Source organism: Bacillus rossius, chromosome 12 (genome assembly GCF_032445375.1).
Source record: "Bacillus rossius redtenbacheri isolate Brsri chromosome 12, Brsri_v3, whole genome shotgun sequence".
In the NCBI taxonomy this organism is placed as follows: domain Eukaryota; kingdom Metazoa; phylum Arthropoda; class Insecta; order Phasmatodea; family Bacillidae; genus Bacillus; species Bacillus rossius.
Window position 1 is genome coordinate 27758093 of NC_086339.1, and position 21655 is coordinate 27779747.

A 21655-nucleotide genomic window follows, 5' to 3' on the forward strand; every position below is an offset into this window, starting at 1 on the left:
TCTAAAAGTTGCAAGAATTTCCAATTTTACATCACTTATAATAGAAAATTTTTATCGTGAAAATGTTTTAATAACACTCTACAGGCTTGTAAAAGTTTTGAAAAAAAAATGTATGCTGTAATGTTTATTTCCCATGTAGTAAATAATTTATTGCTTCTCGCAAACTTATTACTTTTGTTACACCAGGAATCTTTATTAAAGCTCTGTTTACAGAGCTGGGGAACGTGTTTTAAGGTGAAAAAAGTTATTTTTGTTTTGTGCTGCGTCTAAAATTATTTTTACATCATATACGTAGGCTAAATACATATTTCAGGGGCTTTTTTTTTTTTTTTTTTTTTTTTTTAAAGAAGATTTCTTGCCACTAAATACTGTTGTTAAATATCTACTAAAAAAAAAGAAAACTCTTAGAAACAATTTTGCAAGTACTAAAAATTTTTGTAACTAAGAAAAAAAAATTATTTGTATGAGGTATTTAGAGACAAGCAAAATCCGCGGACTCATTTCGCGATAGGTTGGCATCAAAACAACTATACCATCGTACCGCTTCTGCGATCGGCCCTATATTTTATCCGGGGAACTGTGAGTCAGTGGGAAACACTAAACCAAGAAAGTGCCGAATTACGGACAGCCTAAGTTGAGACGTCTCACTCGCGTCGGTAGCCAAATGAACAGGCGTCATTTCCGCGAGTATTTAAAGGACTGCGGAGTCTGTCCTAGAGGTCAATGAAACTCGCGAATTTTGCAGGTCTCTAGGTATAGTGCAGTTTTTTTTTTTAATTTTTATTAGGCCTACTGTTTTGCGATGGCAACCTTGTGAATCAGCCTGCAACACACGCAGAGCGGGTTACAACGTGCCGGTTGACAGAAACACCCGTTCTTCGAGGGAGTCCCTGGTTGGTTTGCTCTCGGCTTCACGCAGGAGGGGGTCGCGTTGGCGGTGTTGGAGGTGTGGGGGTGGGGATGTGGAAAGATGGCAAGGGTAAGTGTGTACGACCAAGATTCTCTTTTCGTAGTGGTTGAACGCGTGTCGAAAAAAGAGGGGGGGGGGGGTGTAAGGGGGTGGGTAGGTTAGGAGATGAAGTATTAAAAAAAAAAAAATTATATGACTGATGGCACGGCTCGCATATGCGCCGAGAGCGCACGCGCACAAGCTGTCTCGGTTCGTGGATCAGGGGGGAGAGGAAGGGGGGAACGGGGTTGGAGCGACGCCGAGTGACGCCCGCCGCCGCCCTCCCACGATTGTTTCGAACGGGGCGTGCGTCGTGCACGTGCGCGGCGCGATGCTCTCTTGTTTTCTTGTTTATTTGTACGTAATTTTTTTTTTTTGGCTCCGCTACGCATACGTTACTCCCCAATCCCCCCCCTTCTCCACCACCCCCGCCCCCTCCCCCCCCCCCCCTTCGACGCAAAGCCCGCGACCGGGGCTGTTTCTGTCGCGCGAGCGTCACGTGTTCTGTCGACGAAGATCTCAGCGGGAGAGTTTTCGCGCGCTCGCGCCGTCGTCGGATGGTGAAGGGGGGGGGGGGGGAAAGAAGAAGTAGAAGAAAAAAATAGAGGTTAATAACACAAAGAAGGGAAAGGGAGTGAGGAAAGAGGTATACGCGGAGTGAGTCTGAATTCGACCGACAAAATGTTCGCCTGCTGGGTTCGTCGCGACGAAAAAAAATTAAGCTGGGGAAAAAAATACAAACACACACACACGCACGTACGCCTCATTGGTCTAAAGTGGTTTCCCGAGGCTTGGAGTGCGTCTTTTTGAAGTTCGAGCTGAACAACGTCTTCACCGTAAATAATTAAGTATTTAAAATGCATCGCTGAGCGTGCAAACTATGTTTTAATTTGAAGTTGTACACTCAAGAGATAATATTCGGTCGCTGTCGCAAAATTATTTAATTAAAATATTAAATTATTACAAAATATGTGAAATATAATAGTGTAGCCCCGATTATGCGAATGAAATTGCAACTACAAAATTGTCGGTGGCTGTAGATCTTGATCAAAAACTAAACAAACGTTAGACGCTTAGTGTTACATATCTGATACTTTCTATATTATATATTATTTACAATAAAAAATGTTCTGCTCCAACTCCAAAGCCTTGGGAAGAAGCACTTTACACCACGAGTCGTTTCAAACTTAATTTGTCGTGACAAATCAGCCGCTGAAGTTTGCCGGTCGAATTCAGACGCATCCTGTATATATGTGTGTGAAAGAACCTGCCTATAAACAGCGTACGTGACGCGAAACTAAAAATATGAAGAATCTAACGGGTTGGGGTTTATTTGAGGGAGGAATTGCGGGGGGGGGGGTATGAGAGAAGAAGCGGGGTTGGTACGGAGGAACAGAACGAGCTCCTCCAGAGAAAACAATAAAACAAAACACAAGGAGGATTGAGTGCTGAAAATGGAGTTCGAGGACGGAAAAAAAGAAGTATGCGCGTCGCAGACCTCGCGATACAAATCACGTGGCGAAGCTCTCAAGTAAAATAATAATACATATATTTATAAACAGCAATTTCCCCGAAAAACACCGACAATGCACGACCTGCGATGCCTTAAAAGGAGGAAATAAATCTAACATAACATGATGATAAATGGAGCATAACAACGACCTTTACAAACATAGTTGAGAGTACCATTCTTGTTCAGAAACAAAAGTACCTCCTTACTTTTTTTGTCCCTAAGCTGTATTTGATTTTTATTATTTGGACCACTATTGTCAACTTAATTAAAATAAAAAGAAAAAAAATAGTTGTTTTGTTTGAACACTTAGGTAAGTCATGCGTGGCAAAAAAAAAAAAAAAACTAAATTCTAATCGCCTGACAAGAGAACAAAACTTACGTTATGCGACAGGAATTCAGGCACATAGTAATTAAACAAGTTTTCTAGCCGGAGAGCTGTAATCTGTGGTTTATGTTTCCTTTAAAATGTTTGAAGTGAATGTATATTTACTCATACGAGAATCCTTGGTGGACGTTATCTCTGAGGTGCCACGCTCATTCATTTGATGAAAGTAAATTTTGCCAAAAAGTCAACACAGTGTCTTATGCCTCCGAGGTATGTATATATGTATATATATATACATACACTAGCTGCAGTACGCGGCGTTGCCCGGCCTGAACACAGGCTGATATATTGTCCGCGAGATAAACAAAAATGAATAGCACCTTATGACAGTGTGGTGGATATAGAGAAATGATTATGCCAGTGTGGTGGACATAGAGAAATGACACACCATTACTGTTTGTATGTCTATGACCTATGATTTTCTGTTTACCCATGGTGATCGGTTGAACGGTTTAGGCGTTGATGCGCTGCAGCGCCATCTAGCGGCGAGATACAAAAAATGAAAAGCATTAAAACCTTCTCCGTGTAAAAAACACTTCGATGTGCCAACTTTCATAGTGATCGGTCAAACGGTGTTGGAGTTTATCAACGTCATACATACCAACATCCAATTATATATATATATATATGTATATATATTATTGGTATATATTGTTTGTGCCCCAAATTCATTCTAATTCAATTCTAATTTGAATTAAGTAAACTGAGCATCCGTAAGTTTACGAAGATATACAAGTAAATTCACGAAGATACCTGGATATTATGCAAAAAGTGTTCGTCAATTTAAGGTTGAAATACTTTTTACAGTGAAGTTTGGTGACTTTCCCGTAGATGTGATGTATCGTATGATGTTTCTCCCGAATTCGCCCCTTTACTCGGTTCTTTGACTCAAACGTAAGGAAGTGCTTCAGGTTTATATTGTGTGTGTATGTGAAAACATATACTGTTTGAATTAGAACCTTAAATTTTACGATTTACAAGAGTTAACAATTATCCAGGGATCTTCGTAAACTTACGGGTTATCTTTGTAAATTTACCAGTAGTTTGTATTACTTATTTTTTTACTTGTAATTACAATCATTATATCTAAGTATTAACAAGGTCTTCAAAAACTTGACATTTCCATAGCAAAAAACATTCTCTTTCTTTCTCTGTTCACATCAGAAAAATGAACTCGGAATTCGGGTTGTGGCGTAGTTTCTACGAAATGACGAAGACCAATTTGTTTATTTGTTGTTCGTAAGAAAGTCGTATGTTTACTGTATTTCTAACCGTTTACGGGCTGTATTGATTTCAAAGTATTTTTAAACCCCATTGGCTTGCATATATATTATTTTTTTTTTTCAATAATTTTTATGTGCTGGCTTGAGGTGCAGCATGTTATTATACAGTCCTGGAAATGTTGAGGGTTTCTAAGAAGAATATTTATACAGTGACCTACGATATATTTAAATGCAATGTTTTAGTTTGATGGTTATATACATCTGTACACATGGGATAAGCATCATACTTTCTATACAATCATTTAAAACATTTAAATATCAATTATTTAAAAAATACACTTAACTCTATCCATAAGAAATTGATATTTGGAAGTTATATGAAAATAATCTGCATTTGTTAAAATATGTATATTGTAAACAGAAAATTTAGTTAAGTAAACAAAACATTCTGCTCTCAGTCACAAGCTTTGTTGCTACCAGGCGTCATAAAAAAATCATATATGTATGATGTTGATACATTAATTTTTTGTGTTAATATATCGTAATTTTTTGTCGAATAAAATCATTCAAAATTATATTAGTTGTTTAGGGACCTTAATATTTTATAGGATGAATATTTAGGTTAGAAAATTTATGAATTTACACCCTTTTACTTAGAGAGATTGACAATCAAACTCTTAAACGTGTCGCATCATCCATTTTGAAATCAGTGGAAAGACCAAGAGTTCAATTATTTTAAACAACTTAAGATTTTTTTTTCCGTATCATTACATACGTTTTGGTTCCTACTTATGCACAAGTTTCAGCAGATGCAGAAAAACCTTATGTCGACGTTTCAATTCATTAAATATACTATGTGCACTACTTGAAAATTTACATGAAAGTGATCATTTTCTATAAAAAAAAACACTTTAGTGTTAAGGACATGAAAGTCGCTACTATAAAGTTGCAAATAAATGAGTGTGACGCTGAGAACCTTAAAAAAAAAATATCAAAATTAACATTTTATTGAACTCACGATAAAATGCTATCAAAATTTTTTTTTCACATACTTGAAGTTCTAAAACACCTGTAAAATTTCAAATATCAAATATGTGGCGTCATGTACGCCCAAAACTCCGGTTCACGGCGGACAGGTACGTGGAAGCGGCGTTGAGCGAGTGATTTCACCGTTCTTGCGGATCCCGCGACTACCGCGGCGGCTCTCAGGACGTCTTTTCGCGGGTCCCGTCGACCTCGCGATCCTGTTTCTTCTCCTGGACGCAGTGTTGGCGCGAGTCGCCTCCTTCGCCGGCGCGCCTCCTTCCGGGACGTCTCCTGGAAGAGGACCTCGCCGAAGTCTTCCTCCTGGAGTGTCCTCTGGAAGGAGCTGGTCTCCGCCCGTGGGAAGCCCGCCTCCCGCTGCAGGAAGACCTCTTGGTGGATCGTCTCCTGGAAGACGACCTTCTGGACGACGCTCGCCTCTTGGACGACCTCCTCCTGGAAGGGGGACGCTTCCTGGAGTCGCCGGAGGGAGCGGGCTCGATCCAGGTGACCCTCTTCCTGGAGCCTCCCGAGGCGGAGTCCCTGGGCACCTCCTGGCGGCGGCGCCGGCCGGTCTGGCCCCCGGAGGCGGCGGGGGCGTCTCTCCGCAGCAGCCGGGCGATCTCAGCGACGGTGGCGTTCCTCAAGCCACTCCGCGTCGCTGGAGCCATCTCCCCAACTGAAATACGTACGACGAGAATTAATTTTTTTTTTACGATGCAACGAAATTTTCCACAGGAAAACAAAAATGTGCGACATTCAAAAAAAGAAGAACAATGAACAAATAAAAATTATTATATAAGTGTGCTCTTAAATATTAAAACTTTGGTGATTTACGTTAAATACTGGTCCACATAATTTAAAAAAAAATTACATTTATTATATTGTGAATATCAGTAAGTGAGGTTATGTCACAGTTACATAGATATATGAAGCTATGTCTGGTTGCTTGTAAGCTTCCCTTGTCGCTGGCAGGGAGTGTCTGTGGAAGGGTTTTAGTTGTCTCTTGGCCGTTTTCAAGGGAGTGTTGGTGAAGATATGTTCCTGTATGTATAATTTAATTGCATTAATAATTAATACATAATTATTTAATAAATAATAAAAAATTATCAATTAGAAGAAACATTCAGCATGTTTATTTTTCATTTATATGAAAAAAATATCTAGAATATTTTAATAAATTAAATATAATTAATTTTATACACGTGTTTATATTCATATTGAATACTGAGTATTTACTGTAGTATTTTAATTTATTGCATTTACACTAACTGTATTTACATAATCACTTCATTCATTTTGTTATTTTATTTATATTAATTATTGGGATGCAAAATTAAAGGTAGTTTTTTTTATTACTCCACGTAAGTGTAACTTCTAATGCGCGTACATGTGTACATGAAACAAATATTTTTTTTTCACGCGTACCATCTAAGCTCTCGTTATTCGGCATTTGGTAGAAGTAATTTCGTTAATGGAACGGATGTCACACGGAACGTAAATTTGTAACCCCAGTGATGCCATCTGTGGCATATGGCGTCGTTAACAAAACCAAAGGGAAACTTCATAGTATAAAATGTTTAATGATTTTTAACAAGATGGGCAGTATTTTCATAAAATTCCTCGTCGAAAACCAGAGCCAAAGTTTGGTTTTATTATTTTTTAAAGTATTTTTTGCTTATATCGGATTAGTTTAATTATTTTTGGTATTATTAGAAATTTTCTAGAAAATCAAACTATGTATCTAAATTTTCAAGAGTTTTTACATTATTTGGCCAGTATTGCAAGTCGCTGCGTTATCTTGTTTATACATTTTCATCTATATATTGACCCACAAAATGTTTAATCAAAACAAACCTGTATAAGAATAAATCACGCAAGATGTGTGAATCACGAATCATTCGAGTGACATTCGTAAACTATAAAAATAGAAATAGTTTCTGTTGGTAGTTGTCAGCCGTTGTATATAAGGCTTAACACTTTGGGTCACATCATTAAAAAAAATTGCTTGTTTCTCTGTCATAATGTAAACCTGTTTAGTTGTTATGTCAAGTCTTGAAATACATTTTTAATAGTTACACAGTAAACTGAGTTTATTTTTTCAACTGCTGTAAAACGTTTGTATTACTATTGATAATAAATTTCAATACTGTCATAATTTATAAATTATTCATGATCACACCAAATTACTGATTTAGAAATATCCTATACAACTTAAACGGAAATCCTTGACGATTCGTACTTACAAAAGTTCTTTAAAATTCGACAATATTAACTATCCACTCGTGTATATGTTAGTAGATAAATATATATATATATATATATATATATATATATACATTTCTTTAAATTTAATTTTGAATGTTGCAGCTTTTCCGTAAAAATAATTGTCTTCCCAAATGTGTGGTTCTGAATACAATAGATGTTCCTTTAATAAACGTGAAAACAGAGTTTAAAAATTCCTACTGGATTATAGGTTCTATTATGTTGCCTGTGCAGTGAATGAAACGCGATCCTGTGGTTCTCCTGTCATCCCTAGGAATATAGCGTAGCCGAGGCTGTTTTCAAAGAAGCAGGGAATGTTAATATAAATTCGTTTAGGCCGTGGCCAATACTGTATTTTTCCCTAATTTGTTTTTTTATTTGAAGTGAATTTTAATCAATATTTTTCGATGTTCACTTGAAATTTAAAACCAATAAGGGTAGAAAACTCTCTTGGCACAGACATACGTACTGACACTGAAAATTCCAGTTGTAATTTTTTAACAGCCTCGGCTACGCTATATGTATTCCAAAATATCTCTGGAGAACCATCATGTGCACATGATCAAGTTGCAGCCAGTATCAAGAAAAGAGTAGGGTGACGAAATAGGATCAGAGATATCTCTCGCGTAAAACAGTCTTGGCTACGCTACAAAAGCACAAAACAGCGGCTACTGCTTCACTGCACAGGCTACCTAAATAACCTACAAACGCAGATTCTCTGACTCCAGTCAGAATTTTAGAATGTTCTTTTCAGAGTAAATAAAGGACTTTCGGTAGTGTTGTAAAGCATCACTTACGATTTTTTTTTTACGAAAAATCTGCGATTCTTTTAATTTACCAAGAATTTACAAGAATTCTGTCCTCTATTTTAAAAGCATTGCCTATTCAATATATTTCACTTTATGTTTTCATAAAGTCACACAAACTTGTAATCAAATCGTACACACTTCCTTTATGTACTATTTATCGTAACTTTCTGCGTTAAGTGCATCTTGAGCCATGAAATTAAACATAAATGTACACTTTAAAATACCAAAGCTTTGCCTTCATTTCTATGTTATAAACAAATTATAGCTTTAAAAGCGCTGACTTAAAATTGATTTGCTGTTATACTTACAAACCAGTCCTTAATTTAATTTTCTGGGTTACTTACTCACTTGAAAGTTTTAAACATTAAAATTTGAGGTATTCTAGAAAAAATACGATGACTTCAAAACTGTTTTCAACAAATGCATAGAAAACTTGTTGTATAGAAAAATAGGTAAATTTTAGGTTGAAAAATATGGCTGCGTTGTGATTTCCACGTCAGCTTAGCACAAACAATTATTGACAGTTGTAAAGTTTACTATAACATGAAGTAAAGCAAATAATTACAAATTTATTTGCACATACTAAAAAAATACAAAATCTATAAACAAATCGTAAAACTTAATTAATATTCAATTTCTTTGAAAGATTCTTTCCCACTGGTTCGTCTGAGTTGTAATATTCTTTCTTAATAAATTCCTTCCATGGATTTCTCCGTGCTGACTAGATATTTAACACTTGACATTAAATGATATTAGCTTGTTCTCCGTGTGTTCATATATACATATTTGTTGTTCATTCTTCAGATTTGTTCTATAATATAGTTTAATTTAACAATGACTTGCGTCCAAATATTGTCTTAAATTAAATTAAATTTCATGGTCAAAACGTTAGAGTCGCACGGAACACAATCTTCAACCATTTTATTTAAAAATCAAGTACTACATTTTGAAAAATTGTTGTGACCAAAAACCACTTTCAGCATTTAGATATTGACTTAAAACGACTATTCTATAAGCACAGAGAAAGCTGTGTCTATGAATAATATTGTTACTGTAGTTGAAAACCATGAAACTATTAGACTATGGAACAGCAGCCATACACAGTTCCTAACCCTATGCATATACCCCAACAATATATGGATGAAACCCATCATAAAATATAAACATGTCTGAAAACTTTCGTTGCGCATTATTTGTTAAATTATTTTGTAGGTTAAGTATATTTTAATTAACACTTTAGACTCGATATACTTGTAAAATCATTTTCACTTTATTAACTTACGAGGATAAACATATGAAAAGATTAAGCAAATATTTAAATTGGTTTATGAGTTATTAAAAAAAACATGTACATAAAGCTATAATAAAATTTATATATAGGCCTACTAATATTTGCGATATCACAACGATAGATATTTAAATATTTTTTTTACTAAATGAGATTGCAGTAAATTTGTGTGTACATAGTTGAATATAAAATTTTAATATCTTCAAATGTATTTCCGCTGTTAAATATTTGTTTATAAAAATATTTACATCCTGTAGAGGCCAAACATTAAACCCACCAAACGTCTTCAGTACACTAAAAAAGCATGTAAAGAATGGAGGATCACAAGTAGAAAATAACTGTTACTTGAATTCGGTTACGTTTTTTTTTTACTACGCAAGTATAATTGCTATAATAGTATTGTGCCAGATATTCGGATGAAAATGTGTTACGGACATTTTTTATTTTTCCTAATTCACTCGGAGTGATGAATGAAGGGGGTGAGATCTGTACATCAGTATATTGCGATCCAATTATTCGGATGCCAGAGTCATAAACACATCTTCTCATCGCACCTGTAAACAATAGGGCGCATGTCGTCAGTTTCTCGCTTTCGACGTATCCATGGAAAATGAAAAAAATAATAACAGTATCCGAACTCGCGCGAATACATGTACCCCGTCGACTTCAAAGCGAAATGAAAGGATGGTATTTCCAGCTAAGCGAGTTTTATTTTGCCTGCCTTTGTTTTGCATTCACACGGACGTCCGCGAATGCTTCGCTACCAACTGGAGATATATGACGCGCTCATGAATTCCTTCGTTTTGTCCAAAGTGGAATAGTTTTCCTTTACGTATAAAAGGAAGATGTGAATCCTTTGAGTGTCATAAATATCAAGCCTGCACTGCTTGAAGGAAAACAAAAATCAATTAGGAAGGTAAAATCTCAAGAGATTTAGGCTAGCTTATGGTTTGTTCTCCAACATGAACCGGCATAGTTGTACAAATTTTTGGTGATTTAAGATGTATTTGGACACATGCCAAAGCTGGTTTCTCTGTATACTATAAGACACTCCAATAACGGACATAAAATTAATATGCAAACACATGGGGAACAACCCAAAATTAATCAGCTGATGTCAAAAGTTAAACACATCGTATGATTTTGGCTTGTTATCTGCGTTTTTGCATGTTAAACATTTTTATACGATATTGAGGTGTTTAAAAAATCCACACAGTGTATCCAGTATCGGCATACCCCAAAATTCTGAAATTATCCTTTCCGATTGCAAAAAAAAAAACTTTTAAAGAACGAGTTATACGTGATGTTTGACAAATCTGTACGTCAAAACTAAACTGTTTAATCACAATTATGTAACTTACAATAGAATAAAAAATACTGATAATTGAATGATACTCTGTTTTTTTACCGACCTCGATATGCCTGTGGTTGGCAGTAAGAAAAGTATGATTAATTAGTTCCAAACGACAAATGGGGAACATTTTCCAACACCACAGGTCGTTACATAAATTAATAACTGGACTTAACGTTTATCTGGCTGGTTAAATATTTGATCCAACGTGCTTAGTAGTTTCACTTAATGCTTTAAAAAATCTAACATTATAAAACAAACTCTTAAGACATACCTAAGATACAATAAATAAATTTCGCTAAATTTTCAGCTGGGCTGGTTTTTCAGTGAGGTATCTACCGATAATATCACCCCACCTAAGACTTTAAATTAAATTTTCACAAAGGCGACAAACATATATGTTGCTGAAGTGAGCACACAAAATCCGTGACGGTCTTATTTAGGTGCGATTTTTTAAAACAATATTACGGCCTAGTGCTCCATATTGATATCCGGGCTGAATTCGGTACAGCTACTCAGACTCTGTTGTTAAAATACTAGGGATGGGCCCATAAAATCCTCAAATACCATCAAATCCATAGTATTTGAATGATTAGATATCGGAGGAAAAACATTCAAAGAAAAAATCAGAGGAAATAAAGAAAATCAAAAAATTCAATACATTGACAACCTCTGAAGTTTAGTAGGTTAATATTTTTCTTCATATCTATCCTGTTACAATTCCCCAAGATATTGTACTATAATCTGTCTTTATATGTAAACGTAGTTCATAATTTAAAAATTTATAGAGGTAAATGTTTCAACATTAACTATAGTGTTGAAACATTCAAAAGTTTAAATGTTTCAACACGTACTTAATTTTTTCAATTTCTTGTAAATTATTTTATTTCGGACCCTTAAGACCTACATTCGGATTGGAGGAGTACATTCGTATTTTTCTTCGGGATTTAAATTTGAGATTCGTATTCGAGAAAATTGGGACTCGACCCATCATCAGAAAGCACGAAAAAATACATGTTTTTTACAAAATTGCATGTATGATACTGCTATGTTACTTTGGGATCATAATTGCATGACAGGCACAATGAGAAAGAAGCGATGCGACAGCAAAAAAAAAAAAAAAATTAAAAATGTATCTTTTACCCGCAAGGAAAGAAAATTGTATGGGTTATATTCATACTTTAGAGGCAATAAGACACTTTGTTCACTTTTGTCGTTCTTTCTAGTGGCATGTATACCAAAATCTACGATGTGTCATAAATTCACATTTCGTGTAGAAAATAGTTGAGTAAATAAATGAGGTAATATTAAAACTTATTTAAACTTCTCTCGTGAAAAAATATGGTTTGTGTGTTATAGTGTCTTATGCGACCGAGGTACATATAGGCTATATAAAGTGTTTATGCCATTACACAAAGCACCAAATCAGGACAGGCATCAGAGGTTTCAGATTTTTTTTTTTTAACCACTGAGATTTGATAAATATGTTTAATTCTAATCCTACTTTCATTCGTTAAAATAACCCACTGTGCGTGAATGATAAGTGTATTTAAAAAAAAAATAAAAATTAAAAATTTCTGTTGATTAAATTGTTAGCACTGCAACAATCTAACAATCTTTCGACAGCAAAAATTTTCGTGCTGACGCCACGGATGTGTCGAACGTTTCTATTGGCTGAGAATTTATTATTTCCCGGCTTCGCGTCCATTGCGCTATTACGATCCCAATCGTCAAACGTGGTGGAAGAGGGGAGGGAGGGGGTGTATCGCTTTAGAACCTCTGCCCCCGCAAGTGTGTTCCGCATCGCGTTCCATTAATTAATTAATTAATTCTTTCCGGACGCGGAACCAGCCGAACTGAAAAGCGGCCGGGCCGCGTGGATGGCTTACGGACTCGACCCTCTGGAGTTACTCGTCACATGTGCTGCTTTGCCGTCGTGATGCTTGTTTTATCCTCGCGACAAGCAGCTCTTGTTTTATTTTTGTGGATAGAGGGGGTGGGCGGGGAGGAGGTGAAGCCAGAGAGGGGGAATGGGACTTCTTCATGAACATTTCCTTACTGCAAGTGAGCGTCGTAAACGACAAGTGGTGGCCCAAGAGTGGTTTCCAAATAGGTAACAGATGTAAAGGAACTTATTAGAAACCCGAGGTCGTCACTGACGTATCGTAAAAACTTTGTTTTACTATATTTATTTTTTCAAATATTTTTATATATTTTCGTAAACAAAGTACACTTACGAAAAGAAGAAGAAAAATAACAGAAGGGCAAGAAGCAGTCAAACTTCAGTACCAATACTACCAATAGCGTAATGATCTGTGTGGAGCACGTTCTAAGCCATAGTTAATAACAGCTCCTCTGTATTGAAAATATATATCATCAGATAACTTAGCATAAGTTGTAAGAACGGTTTTTTTATTCCTGTCGATCCTAATCAGGATGAGATAAACTTATTAAATTAGTGAATTGTCACCGGTCCTCGATAAGTGTACGAAGTTTAGATTAAATCTGTCCGTTTAAAGTGGGTCAAAATCGAGTGCAAAGGAGTCAGTTACATAAAGTTCATTTTGATTAAATAAATATTTTACTAACTTCTCTGAATCTAAATAAATATGACATTTTTCCCTTATGACAATGGTTCTCGTTTGTTTAATAGCGGAAGTGTCCTGCATGGTTGCGCTCATCACACACTCACTGACTCTGTAACGCCAGAGATATGAATGCGCTAGAGACGAGCGTATTGTGAAACAAAAATATTAACCTATTTCATACAGATGTGCATAAAATGGAAAATGGAAGTGAAAAGTGTAACAATAGAGTAACATTTGAAATACAGCTACATAAGTGGAACAAGCCTTCATTATTAAATTTAAGTGGCGCCTTAAGAAATACTATGGTTATAATTACTAAAAATACCTATATCTCAGAAAGTGTAGCTCTAAACAAAAAAAAATAACTCTTACTTTTTTTTTTGAAAAATAAGTTTGCGTCACTGGGAATAATTTGATGATATTTTGAATTTTTACTTAAGCTCTTTCCAAAATATTTGTTTAAATTTTTAAATATTTTGTATCCTTGAAGTTTAAAAAAAATATTTGAAAAATCATTGGTATTATTGTCTTTAATGTATATAACATATGTTTGTATGCCTGAAAGTTTTTTTGGCAGATTTGATTTTTTTTTGTATTAAAGCCCTTTTGAATTAATTGTTATATTATGTTATTCTTTTTTGGTCACAAAATTTCTTGCTGATAAATTTATTGGTTAATAGCAAAGACTCACTTTATACATATTAATATAAATTTTTGTGAAATAATTTTTACCATTTATATATAAAATTATTTTATTTGCATGCTAAAACAGGAAATTGAATTTTTAATAACAAAATACGTGTATATGACATTTTAAACGGACACCTTAGGCGCCCATTTATCTGTGTTAAGTCAATAAACGAAAAAAAAAAAAATGTTTAAAAATATTTTTCAATGGATTTAATTAACAACCACAGAAGAGCATGATTCCTCATGTGAGTTAAGATGTTGGTTTAGGTTTCGGATACCTTATAATATACGTTTCGGATACCTTATAATATACGTTTCGGATACCTTATAATATACACAGAAATGTCGCTCGTGTGCGTTGCTGCAGATTTCATAAATCCAAATGTACGGCATTTGGATACATATAAATTACTTTATTTATATTATTTTTTATATCTGTTGGTCATATGAGATATATATGTATATTATGCTGATATTATTTACTGGTTAAAATTCATTATGGGTTTGAGGCCTTCCCTGGATTTCCAATATAAATATTTATAGAGTACGTGATACCATTTTAACCTGTAAACTACTTAGTGACGTAAAAAATTCAAAAATTTTAGAATTTATTTAGGTATATAAAACTGCATCACATGCTTTTACTAGGTTTGTTGTCAACGACCTAATTAAACATTTTTGGGGCGTGTCACAAAGCTACGAAAAAGCTATTGGCTATAAAATGCTTGAATAATTGTAGGCCCTTACGCTAAGATTTATTTAATTAAACTTATTTAGAATTAAATTTTTTTAAAAATTAATAAGATTTTGCACAAATATATAATAACATACAATCATGTTACATAAACTTTAATTATACCGTGAAGAAATATGCAGCATTTATATTTTTAATTTATAAAGGTTTAATTCCGCAGTAGGTTTGGTTCTCATGGCGGACGCGAACACAAAATTAAAAAAAAATGGGAATAAGACTTTTTTTTTGCAAACAAAAAAAAACAACGAGAATTAATGTTATGTCGTGAAAATCAAGTCACTTAAAATTCGTGTCAGGTGATTAAAAAAAACGGCTAACGTAAACTTGAAATAATAAGGTGATAGGTGCCGAACAAACATCCTTCAAGGCCTCACAAGTTGTGGTACACAAGGGACCAATTCATCTGCAGTAGGCTATCATGCAATGAATTCTTCTTTTTTTTTGTGGGTTGGAGGGGGGAGGGAAAGAGAGAGACAAAGAGAAAAACCAATCCCAAAAACGCGTGTTGTCGTTGTCCAATCACGCACGACCACCCACTCCGCTCATGAAGGGTTACGACCTCTGAAGCAATGCTGCCTTCACAAGGGTGGTACCGTTAAAAAAAAAAAGTATTTCTGTTTCCGAATACTTCCTTAAAATATTCCTTGAGCCTGATGATCCTTGAAAAGTTCCTTTTAAGGTGTACAAGCAATATATGTTTATTTTTTTTTCCGAATTGGTTGTTGCAAAGATTCCTACAGAATTGCTGAAGTAGCTTTTCGTACAAAGACTTTCACGCATTCCGTTGGCATTTATGTTTGTGGCACTAACTTGTTGCGAAACCATCCGAACTGCTATTTAAACCCTTAATTTCACTTGAACTTTTAAAAATTGAAATTTTTCCTGAAAATTGAACGTGAACAATTTTGAAGACGCAAACAAATGACTGCCAAAAAAAAAAAAAAACATTTATTGCTTGATATACCAGGTTGTGAATGAGTTTAAAGAGTTTGGATATTTTTTCTTGGCAAGATTCTTACAAAATTCAGCCTTGAAATCAAAGGATTCTTTGGTTAAGGATGCATCGGTAAACAAATTAGTATACATTTGCTGACTTACATAAACGTTAGTGCCAGTATGGAGTATCCCTAATGTAGGTACGCATAAACGCACCTACTTATACCATTTTCGTGACCTTATATTTCAACACTAAAAATTACTTCGTTCAACTAACATTTACGGCTCGAAAACAATACTGTCATCTCAACAGAGAGCATGCGACCCAGATATTTAATTGTATTCATTGATAATTGTGGCAACAGAATTCAGAAGTAGTATATATTAGCCGGAGCTGGCACTGGGTTCTGGGTGAGGTGTGAGGTGGGGACAATGACCAACCGACTTCTGACGTCACAGCGGCCATTTACGGCGTCAAAATTCCTCAAAATTCCTAGAAATTTCCCCATTTTAAGGAAAAATTTCCCATTTTGAGGAACGATTTCCCATTTTGTTCCAGAGGCCCCATTGAGGCAATTAAAAATTGCGAGATATTTTTTTCTTGTAATTTATTTCTGCCGCTGTTTAAGGCTGTGCTTCACCCACCATGCGGAATATTTATTTCTTCGCTATTTCCCTATTTTTATAAATAAGTATAATTACAAATTTTCATAATGGAAACAATTTAGTATACGTTACCTATAGCTTTATAATAAACCCAGTAAACGAACTACTAGCGAGGCAACGCGATGCAATTTGTCAAGTGAAAACTATATTATTGAATAATTACCTGGTTTTCCACAAATAGTGGGTAGAAGCTAGCGACAACAATTTTCTACACTATATAATATATAAATTCTTGAATAGAGGAAATTCCGAGGACGTTTCCCTGGATAAACCGTAGAAGGCAGTGAAAATGCAAAAATACCAAATCTAGTGTGTGAGGCCAAGACTTAAGTCTTAGTCTCACACGCAGAGTTTTTTTTAAAATAATTTTCTGGCCATTATTGTAATTTAGGTACCTAAATTACCTGTACTTTTATTGCAATAGCTCTTTTTGCGTTTGTCACAGGTTTTATCACCAGATATTTTTGAGCAGTAAGTAATATTAACTATAAACGCTACTTAAAAATTATTTTATAAATACCCGCTGAGAAATTTCGAGTCAAAACGCGAATTGGAAGAGTGTTACCGTGTTAAAAGTTACAAAAAAATAAATGAAAGTTTAAATATTAGCTATGGAAATGAAACGAAACGAGCAACACGGTGCGGGAGACCGCCTTAACCCCCACGTCGCCTGCATCGGTCGTTGACATTTCAACCCGTACTCTGTTCCTGGTGTGGAGGGGGAAAGGATGACGGGCGGGGGGGGGGGGGGGGGAGAGGTGTTGCGCTACCGCAGTGTGACACCCGGGCAACCGCTGGATGGTGGGGAACGAACAGGTGGTGTGTAAGGGATGTAAAAAAATATATATAAAGAAGGGGAAAAGGGAGAGAGAGAGAGAGAGAGAGAGAGAGAGAGAGAGAGAGAGAGAGAAGAATAGCCAGAAGCGCTGCTAGCTCAAATTGCAATTCAGCTGAAGGGCACACGAGTAAATGCGGCGCAAGCGTTTATGATTTACGAAACTTCAAAAAACAAAACGTTGAGAAATTACGTTACTGTTAAGAAAGCCTCTGAAGTAGCGTATATAAAAATGGTGATACTGGCCTAATGTATTTCTTATGGGCCCGTGGCTTGGTGGCTTATCCAGTTGTGGCTTACCGCAATCGTGAGGAATCGTCCATGTTCGGACATGTCCATCACTCAGAGATTATGATCGGGATCCTGACGGCCATCTTGAATGACTCTAAAACCGCCATCTTGGAATCACAATTTTTGAAAATCTGTAATTATTGACCTAGAAATTCGGAAAAAAGTTCTAAAAAAATTATCCAAAAATTTGCTTATTAAAAATCCAGGGAAGGCTTGAAACCCATAACAAATTGTTACCCGTGAATAATATCAGCATAATATATGTCTCACACGACCACCAGCTGTCGAAAAAAGATCCGTGCATTTTTCCGGGATAAAAAATAACCTGTGTCCCTCTCCGGCCCATGCAAAAAAAAATTTCGATCCGTTGCTCCGTTGCTGCGTAAAAAAGGAAAATCCAATAACACTCTTTCACATTAAAAATAATAATATGGATTAAAATAATAATAAAGTTAACTATCATTTATGCCCGTTATGTAACAAAAATTATGTTATGTGATTTTTAAAATATATAGACACTGTATTTGTTTTTATATTAAAAAAAAATATTTGTCATACGAATTGCATATTAACTTAATTTTATAACCTCTTTTAACGCCCATGAGATTTTCGCCATTTTAGATATTCGTTGTGTCGGAAATGGACGCCATTTCTGATTTTACTGAGCATGATTCTGATTGGCTGATTCTAACCATCATTTATGCAATATAACATAAGGAATCTCTTTTATTATATTTTGAAAATATCTCATATCTTTACTCTACCTTATATTTTAATTTCAACAATTTTCACGAATTATTATTTTGTGTTTAGCAGCAATTTTTGTTTAGTTGTATAAAAATTAAGACAAGGTTAAGATTTTTGTTGTATGTATATAGCTGAAAAATTGTATAATCATTATGTACGATATAAACGCTATGAATAGTAAAATTTATCAGGCAAACGACTAGGAACGTATGAGAGAAATATAGAAAATATCACGCAGGAAAGAGTAAAAGAAAAAAGAGGTGACTATTTCGAGATTGTGATGAACGTTAAACAACATACTAAAAATATCTGGAGAATTTTCCAACATATTTCCCAGTCCCTTACTACCGTGTGTCTGAATATACTCGTCCAACGGAAATGGACTCTGCGTTTCAGTGTTTGGGGAGGGGGGGGGGGGTGGTTTACAGTCTCCGCAGAGATAATTTCAAAAGCTGAGGCTCTTGCGTTCGGGCTTGTGTTTGCTTTTTATTAACTGGTAATTGAAAGAAGGATTTGACGGTACACGCCGGCATAGAATTTTCCTGGCTTCTTTCCCCAATGGAAGAAGGGGGGGGGGAGGGGAGGGAGTTAGGTGACCCCAGGGAACAAGACCAGCTCTCTTTGCAAATTTCTCTCCCCTTTTTTAATCTCGCCGCGCTCGGGTCGAATCGAGACACGGTTAGCGAAATATTCCAGCGGAAAGAAATGGAACAAAAGAGCGAAGCTTTCTCTGGATATTTTAAGCACGTAATCTTCCCTCAAAACCCTTTTAGCGAAGTTCTTTACCCTACATTTCGTGTGTCTTTCGTCAGTACGAATAAGGTTCCTAAGCTTTAAAAATAACTCCTACCAAAAGACGTATCCGCGAGCTACGATGTTACACGTCAAAACCAACGGGTGCGTGGTCGCCTCGCGCGTCTGAAGTGAAACTTCACAGCTGAGAGGGAGATGAAATCTTCAGGGTACTATAATAATTATTTGAAACACGTGTAAATCATTTGTTAAAAATTTGTTGTCTCTAAAGTCGGTTTACGGACAATAGTTTAAAGTGACAAAGTCATAACAAAAAAAATGTTGAAATGATTGCATACTTTTATGAATAAAATTGAATCATTTTTATTGAATTATCACTCGTTTGTATGGATACAAAGAAGGAGTGAAATGAAATCTACAATTTAATTTATAAATTTACTTTTATTTGCACTCATTAATTCAAATATTTTTATTACTTTAACGAACAGATTAATCAACTATAACTTTTATACATGTTTGCTATTTAACTTCTTCCAATCTGTGTTATTCTGTTAAGGATAGGACGATGATAGGAAAAGTAGGAAACGAATGGGAGTGTTTCAAGTTTAATGTGCCTCGAAAAAGTCAAATCGATAGTTGTTCCAATCGAGTGGAAGAGAGATAGATGCGGCGCTAGCGTACAATGAGCACATCGTTACGGGACAATGTGTGTAACGGGACACTTTTTCGTGCGTGCAGCCGGCGTTCATCGATTTATTAGACGTTGTCACGTCAACATGTATGGGTAGGCTGTATTTTGAACTACAGCTGCCAGGGAACTTTTTCGTGAATTTCCATCGCGTTGAACGGGAATGTTGTGGACGAAATAATTTAACAAAATTGATGTTGCTTTATCTTTTGACGTGAATTCGATGAACGTCTTACTTGACTTTCGGGCGGCCACGCCAGAAAAATTGCGACACCAAAAAAACAAATAATAATTGCGATACAAAACCGCGACAAAAATTGGCTCATCATTCACAAATACTGTCTCAACTGACTCCATATCAACATCAGAATCATCAGAGAGCATACGCATTCTTCGTCGCTTCTCGCGAGGTGGACGGCTGAGGCTCGCTCGAGCTTAAATTTCGCGCCTTTTTCGGGGCTCGTTTTGCCCCACTGGCTCATTTCTCTGGGCAACTCTTTGCCTCATTCGATACCCACGACACTTCCCTGCATTTTTGATTGATTCTGCCCGGGTGATTTCGCTTGTTTTTTTCCCCCCCTTCAACATAACCGGTTTATGCTAATGCATTTTGCGATTAATGGCTTTAAAACTAACCTTAGTAACTTCATGGTTATCCCACTCAAATAGTACCGCTCAATGCTCACTATCATGCAACTTAAAGTTCAAATCACGCAAATAGGTGTATTACTTCCGGAGTCACAGCTCTCGCTGACTTCAACAACACCAACAACGCCCATTACGTCATCACTGCAAATGTTAACCGGGCGAGTCATACGTAACAAGCACAACCAAAGTCTGCTCTGCTGAGGCGCATTCACTTAGATTCTGTAGCTTCATAGTTAACGAGTTATAATTGGTGTCGAATCTTCGGCCGAAGTGACACCCAACCCGAGATTAAAGACATTCATATTCGTGTCAGAAATTCACGTAGAAAAAAAAACCTAATGCATTACGTTACACTCAGACATCAATTAACGATGGTGTATTATAACTGAAGAATTTATTTTCTTTTAGTCTTTAACACATTTTGCTTGTTATTTGAATGGTTCTTGCGACTGGGAAGATTGATTTTGAATTTTTTTTTGGTCGACCTAAGCCATTGCTGGTTACACCGCATGTCATAATAAACCACAATAACAAACAAAAAAATGAATATACCTACAAAACAAATTGTTGTGCAAACACATATAAAGCAAGCCAAAATCAGCCGATGTTAAAAAAAATATAAGTACATAGCACAGAAAATCCCTGGAAGAAATTAGTCGAAAACAAATAAATAATGTGTCATAATCAGCCTACTTTATTCCTCTGTGTTGTCTTCGTTGTGTTGCCCGAATATTTGTTTGATTTCATCGTTAGGTTTGCATGTTCGTTGCTGTACTGTCATTGTGCTCTTTATATAATTTTTTTAAATCATCGTTGTCGTTTTGTTTGCGTTCACTGTACTTGTCGCAAACCTCTCGTCGTTGTGTGCACACTGCTGTAGTTTTTTATTGATTAATTAATTATTTTATTTTGGATGATTACTTTCAGGAATTTTCTGTGCTGTTTAGGTTAAATTTTTTTTTTACTTTGATTTTGGCTCTCTTTCTATGTTTGCACTTTCATATGCTTTATATATTCACAATATTTGTCTGTTATTAAGGTTTCTTTTGGGCTTACGGTGCAGCCAGAAATGGCGTATGTCAAGAAAAACATTTTAAAAAACACTTTATTTGTATCTTAAAAGTTTTTTTACCTATCTTGTTTTGTTCAGAAATAGAAAAGTGTCTTAAATTTTGTTTAATGAGAACGCAGAGGTAGAAAAACAGAATGACCGTGATTTGTCCAAATATAAATAATTCGGCAAAAAAAAAAAA

General features: G+C 35.6%; 2 protein-coding genes across 4 annotated transcripts in view; one reads left to right on the forward strand and one right to left on the reverse strand.

The window, feature by feature from the left end:
- LOC134537282 (uncharacterized) overlaps positions 1–21655 on the forward strand; it is a 149671-nt gene that overhangs the window by 45221 nt on the left and 82795 nt on the right. The gene's annotated exons all lie outside the window — the stretch shown is intronic.
- LOC134537191 (uncharacterized) lies at positions 4796–8593 on the reverse strand. Of its 3 annotated transcripts, none has more exons than XM_063377456.1 (2): positions 8476–8593; positions 4796–5772 (listed from the first exon to the last, which is right to left on the reverse strand). In XM_063377456.1, the coding sequence occupies exon 2, from the start codon at positions 5762–5764 to the stop codon at positions 5276–5278; it is 489 nt and encodes a 162-aa protein (XP_063233526.1). In that variant the 5' UTR covers positions 5765–5772; positions 8476–8593; the 3' UTR covers positions 4796–5275. The 3 variants fall into 3 exon arrangements, with proteins under 3 accessions (XP_063233526.1, XP_063233528.1, XP_063233527.1); XM_063377458.1 differs by having other exon boundaries at positions 5062–5772; positions 8516–8591; XM_063377457.1 differs by having other exon boundaries at positions 5062–5772; positions 8512–8574.

Bases quoted from the DNA above. Each gene is read 5' to 3' on its own strand.
- LOC134537191 (XM_063377456.1), bottom strand. From the start codon at position 5,764: ATGGCTCCAGCGACGCGGAGTGGCTTGAGGAACGCCACCGTCGCTGAG.